Source organism: Triticum aestivum, chromosome 2D (genome assembly GCF_018294505.1).
Source record: "Triticum aestivum cultivar Chinese Spring chromosome 2D, IWGSC CS RefSeq v2.1, whole genome shotgun sequence".
Lineage (NCBI taxonomy): Eukaryota > Viridiplantae > Streptophyta > Magnoliopsida > Poales > Poaceae > Triticum > Triticum aestivum.
The window spans coordinates 398,682,288-398,693,095 of NC_057799.1; the positions used below are offsets into that span (position 1 = coordinate 398,682,288).

Below are 10,808 nucleotides of genomic sequence, written 5' to 3' on the forward strand. Positions count from 1 at the left end.
GAAAGTGAGTGTGGTAGGTGGCTGTCCAAAATATCTAGCTGCTCCCAGGTTACCAATGGCACACCACCTAAGAATGCGCCATTAGTAACCAGGGTTACTAATGGCGCACCTGGTGTGTGGTGCGCCATTACTAGTTTTGAAAAAAAAACAAGTTAGTAGTGGCGCACCAGTGGACAGTGCGCCATTACTAGTTAAAACTAGTAATGGCGCACTATCCCCTGGTGCGCCACTGCTAACAATTTTTTTTATCTTTTTTTTCAAAACTAGTAATGACGCACCACACACCAGGTGCGCCATTAGTAATGTGGACATTAATGGCGTACCTGTATCTGGTGCGCCACTGCTATATAGCAGTGGCGCACCACATACATGGTGCGCCATTAATGTCCATATTAGCTATAGCCGTTTTCCTAGTAGTGACAGTGCTTTTGCTTTTTCTCATTTGGTTTCTTAGATTTCATGCTACTTTGAGATACTTTTGTTTGATGCATGTATGAGACTACGTTACATTGTGTGCTTGATCATACCATACTTCGATGCTATGCTTGCTTAAATATCCATTCATATGCTCTTTGTATGATCATTCACTTGCTTGATTGGTGATGAGTGCTTATTACATTGCAATCATATCATTTTGAGTGCTCCACCAAGATGTATGTGACATGGAAGAGTAACCCATGATCCTAATCGATTGTGCATTTGCATTCAAACACAAATTTTTAATAATGCATAAATTTAGGGGGAGCTCTTGCTTATCACATACTTCTCAAAGCGATGTTGTATTTCATTGATTATATCATTTGTCGAAGCTTTGATCTATATGTTGTCATCAATTACCAAAAAGGAGGAGATTGAAAGTGTAACTATTCTCCGGATGGTTTTGGAAATTAATAACAACATACATTGATCTAAGGCTCATTGATAATAGATTTCAGAGACGATCAATGATTGACATGGCAATGACTAGTGATTGTGGACCCCTCAAAATGCTAAGGACAAGAATTGGCAAAGCTCAGAGACTCTACATTTTTGGTTAAGTGACCCAAGATCACATTGAGTCCATAGGAACGAAATACAATTAAAAGGGGATGAGATTTTAATCATGACTCAATTTCTCAAGTACTTAGTGATATTTCTCCAAAAATCCTCAACCACTTCTCCACGTCACACCTATCCAAAACCCTAAATGTCCATCTCGGTCCCACCGAAACCTTCCCATCTGGACCCACCGAGATGAACCTATACATTGCCACATGCCAAACCCTAATGTTTCGGTACAACTGATATGGATCTCGGTCCCACCGAGATGGCCTGACCAAGTTCTTGTAATGAAGTTGCTTCATTTTGGAATTATCGAGATGAAACGACCAGAACTATCGAAATGAGGTCTTTCCCTAGCCATTGCACCTCGGTCACATCGAGTTGTTCTGTTCGGTCTCACCGAAAAGCCTAACGGTCAAGTCTTTTGCACTAGCCGGTCTCACCCAGATTTATGATCGGTGTCATCGGGTTGGCTCAAAGATTTGTAACGGCTGGATTTTTGGTGCTGCCTATTTATACCCCTCCATCCCCACTTACTCTCTAAGAGAGCCATCAGAATGAACCACTACTTCCATTACTCATTTTCTGAGAGAGAACCACCTACTCATGTGTTGAGATCAAGATATTCCAATCCAACCATTTGAACCTTGATTTCTAGCCTGTCCCAAGTTGCTTTCCATTCAATCCCCTCTCCTACCAAAGCCAAATCAGTGAGAGAGTGATTGAGTGTTGGGAAGACTATCATTTGAAGCACAAGAGGAAGGATTTCATCATCAAGAACACCATCAATTACCTTTTGGATAGTGGTGTGATACATTTTGCATCATGCTTTTATGTTGATATTTATTGCATTATGGGCTGTTATTACACATTATGGTACAATGCTTATGCCTTTTCTCTCTTATTTTACAAGAATTACATGAAGAGGGAGAATGTCGGCAGCTGGAATTCTGGACCGAAAAGGAGCAAATCTGAGAGACCTATTCTGCACAACTCCAAAAGTCCTAAAAAATTACGGAGAATTGTTTTGGAATATGTAAAAATTATTGGACGAAGAAAATATCACAGGGGACCCACCAGGTGGCCACAAGCCTGGGGGCGCGCTCTACCCCCCATGGCGCGCCCCTAGGGCTTGTGGGCCCCCTGGCTGTCTCCGGTGCCCATCATATGCTATATGAAAGGTTTTAACCAGAAAAAAATCACAAGGAAGCTTCCGGGATGAAGCGTCGCCGTCTTGAGGCGGAACCTGGGCAGAAGCAATCTACGGCTCCAGCGGAGCTATTCTGCCGGCGAAACTTCCCTCCGGGAGGGGGAAATCGAAGCCATCGTCATCACCAACGGTCCTCTCATCGAGGGAGGGTCAATATTCATCAACATCTTCACTAGCACCATCTCCTCTCAAACCCTAGTTCATCTCTTGTATTCAATCTTTGTCCCAAAACCTTAGATTGGTACTTCTGGGTTGCTAGTAGTGTTGATTACTCCTTGTAGTTGATGCTATTTGGTTTATTTGGTGGAAGATCATATGTTTAGATCCTTAATGATATTCAATACCCCTCTGATCTTGAACATGAATATGCTTTGTGAGTAGTTACGTTTGTTTCTGAGGACATGGGAGAAGTCTTGTTATAAGTAATCATGTGAATTTGGTATTTGTTTGATATTTTGATGACATGTATGTTGTCTTTCCTCTAGTGGTGTTATGTGAACGTCGACTACATGACACTTCACCATGATTTGGGCCTAGGGGAAGGCATTGGGAGGTGATAAGTAGATGATGGGTTGCTAGAGTGACAGAAGCTTAAACCCTAGTTTATGTGTTGCTTCGTAAGGGGCTGATTTGGGTCTACATGTTTCATGCTATGGTTAGATTTATCTTAATTCTTCTTTCGTAGTTGCGGATGCTTGCGAGAGGGGTTAATCATAAGTGGGAGTCTTCTCCAAGTAAGGACAGCACCCAAGCATCGGTCCACCCACATATCAAATTATCAAAGTAACGAACGCGAATCATATGAGCATGATGAAAACTAACTTGACAATAATTCCCATTTGTCCTCAGGAGAGCTTTGCTTTATATAAGAGTTTGTCCAGGCTTATCCTTTGCTACAAAAGGGATTGAGCCACCTTGCTGCACCTTTGTTACACTTGCTACTTGTTACCCGTTACGAATTATCTTATCATAAAACTATCTGTTACCGATAATTTTAGTGCTTGCAGAAAATACCTTGCTGAAAACCGCTTGTCATTTCCTTCTGCTCCTCGTTGGGTTCTACACTCTTACTTATCGAAAGGAATACGATAGATCCCCTATACCTGTGGGTCATCATGGTGTCTCCTAGATCGGTTAGGTGTCACTTGGGAGCCTCCAATAGATTGTGGAGTTGAACCAAGTAGTTTGTAAGGGTAAGGAGATTGCCTACTTCATTAAGATCTACCCAAGTGAGGCTAATCCTTCGTGGGCGTAAGCCATGATGGAATAGACAAGGTTGCTTATTCGTGGACCCTTCGTGGGTAGAGCCCTCCGTGGACTCGCGCAACCGTTACCTTCCATGGGTTGAAGTCTTCATCAATGTGCATGTACGATAGCACCACATATCAGAACCACGCCAAAAGTCACCGTGTCTTCATTGCGTTTTATTTCTCCGATTCCTCCTTTACATTCATATGCAAAGTCGTTACTTTCCGCTGCTCAACTCTTAGACTTGCATGTGTAGGGTGTACTTGACTTGGTAGAATCGCTGAAACTTGCTGATACGTCTCCAACGTATCTATAATTTTTTATTGTTCCATGCTATTATAGTATCAATCTTGGATGTTTTATATACCATTATATGCAACTGTATATCATTTTTTGGGACTAACCTATTAACTTAGTGCCCAGTGCCAGTTGCTGTTTTTTTTCTTCATGTTTTTGGCTTTTCAGGAAATCAATATCAAACATAGTCCAAACGGAGAAAAAACTTAGGATTAATTTTTTCTGCACCAGAAGAGACCCTAGAAGGTTCGGGAGATGGCCAGACGAGCCATGAGGGAGCGCCAAGCTCGGGAGGCGCCCCCAGGCTTGTGGGCCCCTTGTGGCACCTCCAACCCTAATTCCACCTCTATAAATTCTCAAATATTCCCCTGACATCAGAGAGCCACCCGAAATACTTTTTCCGCGGCCGCAAGTTTCTGTTCCCACAAGATCCCATCAGGAGGCCTTCTCCGGTACTCTGTCGGAGTGGGAATCGATCACGGAGGGGCTCTACATCAACCTTGCTGCCCTTCAGATGATGCATGATTACTTTACCACAGACCTACGGGGCCATAGTTAGTAGCTAGATGGCTTCTTCTCTCTCTTTGATCTTCAATACAATTTTCTCCTTGATGTTCTTGGAGATCTATTTGATGTAATGACTTTTTGCGGTGTGTTTGTTGGGATCCAATGAATTGTGAGTTTATGATCAGTTCTATCCATGAATATTGTTTGAGTTTTCTCTGAACTCTTTTATGCATGATTATTATAGCCTCGTATTTCTTCTCTGATTTATTGGTTTGGTTTGGCCAACTAGATTGATTTATCTTGCCATGGGAAGAGGTGCTTTGTAATGAGTTCGATCTTGTGGTGTTCAATCCCAGTGACAGAAAGGGACATGACAAGTATTGTATCGTTGCTATTAAGGGTAAAAAGATGGGGTTTATTCATATGTGAGTTTACTTTGCCTAGATCATGTCATCTTGCTTAAGGCATTACTCCGTTCTTTATGAACTTAATACTCTAGGTGCATGTTGGATAGCGGTCGATGTGTGAAGTAATAGTAGTACATGCAGAATCGTTTTAGTCAACTTGTCTCAGACGTGATGCCTATATACATGATCATTGCCTTGGATATCATCATAATTATTTGCTTTTCTATCAATTGCCCAACAGTAATTTGTTTACCCGCCGTATGCTATTTTCAAGAGAGAAGCCTCGGTGAAAACTATGGCCCCTAGGTCTACTTTTTATCATATATTAAAACCAAAAATCCCTTGCTGCACTTTTTTATATATTTTTTATTTTGTATTTTTGTTCGATCTATCTATCTATCTATCACCATAAAATTTAATCTCGCAAGTAACAGCTGAGGGATTGACAACCCCTTGTTCGCGTGGGGTGCGAGGATTTGTTATCTTGTGTGTAGGTACTGCTAATGAGGTGTTGCGTAGTTCTCCTACTGGATTGATAACCTTGGTTCTTAACTGAGGGAAATATTTATCTCTATTGTACTGCATCATCCTCTCCTCTTCGAGGAAATCCCAACGCAGCTCACAAGTAGCACTTGCCTACAACTAAAATTGGGAAAAAGATAGGTTTTTATTTTGTTAAGTAGTCTAATCACCCCCCCCTCTAGACATACTTTTGATCCTACAAACAATTTGAACCAGAGCCCGAAATTAGGCTCTATATGGAGGAAGGCCTCGCAAAATACAATGTATGAGGCGATATGGAGGATGGAGTTAGGGGCCAAATGGTGGAACTAGATCCCGTAAAAATATAGAAGGCTTTGGAGGAAGGGGTGGACAGGAAATCCCAGCCCTCATATGAGGTGGGATATGAACACAATGCGTTTGCCTTCCCGAGGTTCGGGAACTCGGGAGGCAGAGCAGATCTCATCCTGACGAGAGGCGAGCGGCACTTGATCTCATCCGATGATGAGAGGTAGCTGCCCGCCTGAAGTTCAACGATATTGCGAGCGGTGACGGTGGAGCTGATCCGCATACCTCTCTTGCTGCATTCCTTCTCCTTGTCTGCCTCCGCGGTGGCACCCTTTTTCTTGCTGACCATTTTTTGGGACGGGAAGGAGGCGGGAAGGGGATGAGAGGTGGAGTCTGGCTTGCTCTTTGGGTGCTTGGGCTTGGGAGTTTTTGAGTGCTGGAAGCAGGGGGAAGCATAGAATGAATAGATTCATCCACCTCCTTGTATAGGTTGGTAAAAATACCAAGGCCACATCACACGGTGATTCGTCGTTTCCCAGCCACGAAGAGCATTACGTGTGTGCGTGGATCAAGGGATTTTGCTAATGATATTGCCAAAAATCCGGAGCACTTTCCTTTATTGACGGGACGTGCCAATGGAAACGGCCTCGAGCCATGGTAAAGTCAGCAGAATGACTACTGATGGGACCTTTCAGTTCTATAGTATGTGGCAACGATTCAGTTTTTGGTCAAAAGTTGCCAGAGCATGACCCAATCGACCCACCTATGCCAGCACTACAAAACTTTGTTGTTAATCTACCTAGGCTTGGATGGGGTCTTCGGATCCGATAAAAATAAAAGCATAGACGCATCAAGATTGGTGAAGACTTCGGATCCAAGATGTGCTCGAACATGAAATCAGCATAGATGCATCAAGATTGGTGAACACTTCCAAGCACATCTTGGGTCCGAAGTCTTGAACCCAAAGAGGAGGATTAACCAATTTGCAGAAGACTTCGGATCCAAGATGTGCTCGGACATGAAATCAGCATAGATGCATCAAGATTGGTGAACTCGCCCGCGAAGCCAAATATCAAAGATGAAACAACTCCGAGGAGTTGGTCAATGTCCTCGGCTTGAAGACCAGTTCAGGATCTACTGACGGTGTCCTGGACTAGGGCGTGCTAGCGCCATCGGCCTGCCAGTCACGGACCGGGCCACGGGCCCCAGACAACCGAAGAATGGTCCATATTCACCATGACCCCTAGTGTACTCAAGATGGAATCTTCCAAAGACTTGGCGCACACTTCAAGACATGTTCAAACCATCAGCAAAGCTTATCCCTAGATGTAACCGACCTATTGTAACCCTAGGTACCCCGACCCCTATATAAGCCAAGGGGTTTAGCTCGTAGAGTTAAGTTAGATTCATTCATATGATCTCGAGGTAGATCACCTGTACTTTGTACTCCATCACAATCAATACAATAGAAGCAGGACTTAGGGCTTTACCTCTTTGAGAGGGCCCGAACCTGGGTAAACATCGTGTCTCTTGTTCGTCCTATTACTATCTAGCCAAGATAACCAGCTCGGGACCCCCTACCTGAGATTTTCCGGAATTAACCCCGACACACTGCCTTCCGACGCCCTTTTGCCATAAAATCCCATCTACCCTAACACTTCTTTGTACTTTTCCTTGGATTTTTTCACAGGCTCTACGAGGCAGAATCGAGGGGAGGATTTCTGCGCTCTGGCAAGCTGATTCTGTTGGAGATCCATCCCTCCGGAAGGGGAATTCGAATCCATCGTCATCAAACAAACGGAAGTTGACCCCTAAACATCCTTAAATACAAGTGTTAGACAAGCCAAAAGAATCTTCATTTTCATTTTAACGATCAAGATCACATTGAATCCATAGGCATGCCGATACTACCAAAAGGGGACGAGGATGTGATAATGAGCCTTTTGCTCCACCTGCTTAAAGATCGAACTACAAAAAACTCTTTAAAATCCTTCAAAGATTCCATTATGTCTACCTAGTTCCTTTCATCTCGGTGCTTCCAAAGCACTTCCACTCGGAACCACCGAACCATTTAGATATAGCTGTTATACAATTCCCGTTAGAGCTTCCAACATTCCATTCAGAACCACCAAAGCACATGGTAAAGCTTCTGCTACCATGTCAAAATTCCAAGAAAAATCAGTCGGAACTTCCGAACCTTTAACAGAGAGTGTGCCACCACTGAGGTGTTCACTTTGGAGCCACCGATTGTTTTCATTCGGACCCAACCATTCATTTGAAAGTTGCCAGCTTTGTTCACTTTGGAGCCACCGAGCATTCCAGTCGGAGCCTCCGAGATGCGCAATAAAGTGAGTCATGGTCAGATTTCTGGTCTAGCCTATATATACCCCACCTATCCCATCAGTTCAACTCGAAGCAAATTCCACTCCCATCATATGTTCTGAGAGAGAACTCCACCTCCTTGTGCTAATATGACAACTTCTCATACTGGACTTCAAATAGTTTGTTTTTGCCTTTGTTCTTGCCAACTCTAGGTGAACCCATCTCATCAGCGGTTCGTGTACATTTATCCAAGTCCTGGCTCTCAAGCAATCTCCCCATGCATGGGGCTTAGCTTCTGGTTGCTTCCCTTTGACACTTCACGGAATGTGCATCTCATGGTGCACCTGTCTTGGAACTCCGCCCAAAAATGAGGTTTGGGTAGATTTGTTCATTCGTATGAAATTGGTACGTTTATGGAATCTTTTATGTGAAATAATGTAGCCCTTTCCTTTGCTGAATCGAGCGCTAGCAAACGAAAAAACTACGCCAACAACATTTCATTGGGAAGTAGTTCATTCGCGCGAAATGAATGAGTCCTGAGTGTATGAACCTCTACATTGTACATGTTGTTTAGAATAAAGAAAGAGATAATTAAAAAAGATCAACAACAATAAGAAACAAGCACTTAACTGAAAGTCAAATTAAGCCACCGAGGAATAGCGATAACTACATTGATATATCAGTACGCCCGAGTATAGCCGTTTTTAGGTGATTAATGCCTAAGCAACATAGAATGCCGCATTATCTACATGCAGTGAACCGACTAACAAACCCATGCGAAAAAAATAGTATTTGTTGGGAGCGGCATTTTGGCTCTCGGATGCACCTGCACCCGCGGGCGAATAGTAAAATCATTAAAAAAATAGTAGAAAAAACAGTTTTTTTTTGTGATGCAAGATGCTCGTATGCGTGAAGTCCGTGCCAAATTTCGTGGAGTTTGGACATTTCAGTGGCTCTCAGCAAAGAAGACAAATTTCAGACCTGTGAGAAACATTTGAAAACAACAATGTTCGGAGCTAATTTTGTCTTTTTTGCCGCGAGCTCTTCGAATGTCATTTAGTCATGAATTTTTGCACGCACCTGCGGCACTCAAGCATCTTGCATCCTTTTTTTTGCTACTTTCTTATTTTATTGTTCACTGGGTGCATATGAGCCCGGGCACCGAATTGAAGATTCGATTCTTTTTCCACTATTCAATCATATAGCCAAAAATAAGGGATGCGGAGTATCTTAGCTCAAGCTCAAATGAGCTCGTGTGAATTGTAAAATCTGAAACTATTTTTTTAATCTGATTTTTTGTGTGGCAAATATTGATGAATATTTTGAGTACTTGCAAAGTTTCATCATGGAATAACATTCGTGGAAGTCGTGAAAAAAAAAATAAACGGTCCAAAAATGTTAACTTCAAAAGCATTTTGTAGCATCGATTTTTTTTGTATAACTTCCACAAATATCATTTCAGAATAAAACTTTGCAAACACTCAAGACTTTCATCAATGTTTCGCACAAAAAAATTCATAATTTTCCGATTTTTTTTACAGTTATTTTTGAATTTACTGTTCATGGCAGGGGCATGTGAGCTGGAGCTAAGAAGATGACTTTTCCATAAATAAGCTCAAAGGATCACTGCCCTGAGCAACTTAGAATCCCGGATTATCTGCGGGTAATGAGCTGACTAACAAACCCGATACAGGCCGATATGATGCCGCAAAGGATCTCAAGCCAAACGCAACGAAAAGAAAACACACACATAACACACTCGCGCACACACATAGGCTAATTCTGAGTAGCCCCGTGAGGCTCGAACGCCTCGCGTTGGACGTCGACTCCATGTACCCCTCTCCAGAGAAAGGAGTTGCGAGGTACTGAGGTCAATGGCACGTGCCGTACGGACCCCTAATTAACGGTCATACACATCGGCCCGCGGGCCGAGCTTAGTAGGCGTCCCAGAGGGACCCGTGCGACCAGCAGTGCGCGGCGTGGTCCATCTCGCTGGCGCCCGTGGCCCACGCTGGCGGCTCCAGCAGCATGGCCTCCGCCATCTCGGCCCATAGCTTGGGCGAGTCGACCTCGAACTCCTCGTCGCTCCCCCTCCCGCCCACCAGCTCCCACCAGGGGCACTCGGCTGCCCCCCGCGCCACCAGCGCCGGCTCGCCCCGCACGAGCTCGGCCGCCTCCGCCGCCGCGGCGCGGACGTCGTCCGGGTGCGAGCTCGCCGGCCGGGGCAGCCGGTCCACCGACCCCGGGAAGTTGAGCTGCGCGTCCCGGCCGCGCAGCCGCAGCGCCGCCACGTCGTGCGCCACCGCCGCCATCTCGGCCGACTCGAAGCTGCCGAGCCATATGCGGGTCTTGGTGCCGGGCTGCCGGATCTCCGACACCCACTTGCCCCATTTCCTCTTCCTCACGCCCCTGTATTGAGATTGGGAGGAGCTCGAGTTCGGAGACTGCTTCTTGCCCGACTCGTCCATCGATCGCTTCTTGCCCAACGTGTCACGACGGAGATGATGGAAGAGTGTGGGATGCAATGCAGAAATGGATGCGATCTTTGTGGGCTTATATAGGAGATGGGGAGTGACGGGGGCACTGTTGCCACAGGATCGGTGTCACTTCATACGTACGCTGGCTACTATGTTAAGCTCATCATTTGCTTTCATGATTGGCGCGCAATAATAATGCCTTCCTGGCAGATACACTGTGGGACGGACGATGGATCGAGTCTGACCACTCCACGGCTGTTGCTCCACATCTTCGTGGACCGAGTGTACATGCATGCATACGCTGTTGCGAAGGACAGCAAAGGACACCCAAAAGTAATTAGCGGTGCTAGCAGCAGGCTCGCTAGCCTTGTCACCAGCAGTAATGGAGCAAGAGTGCACTGAAAACAGGCAACTACTTGCGAAACAGACCATAGGCATCGTCACACGCGGGAGCACCAAATCGGTTGTTGCAATGAAGAAATATCGTTGTCGTTTAAAGAAAGAATTCAC

General features: G+C 44.7%; 1 protein-coding gene across 1 annotated transcript; it reads right to left on the bottom strand.

Annotated features, from left to right (window-relative positions):
- Positions 1-9,415: 9,415 nt before the first annotated feature.
- LOC123049415 (ethylene-responsive transcription factor ERF021-like) lies at positions 9,416-10,334 on the bottom strand. Its single transcript, XM_044472335.1, has one exon. The coding sequence runs from the start codon at positions 10,287-10,289 to the stop codon at positions 9,756-9,758; it is 534 nt and encodes a 177-aa protein (XP_044328270.1). The 5' UTR covers positions 10,290-10,334; the 3' UTR covers positions 9,416-9,755.
- Between the last annotated feature and the right edge of the window lie 474 nt (positions 10,335-10,808).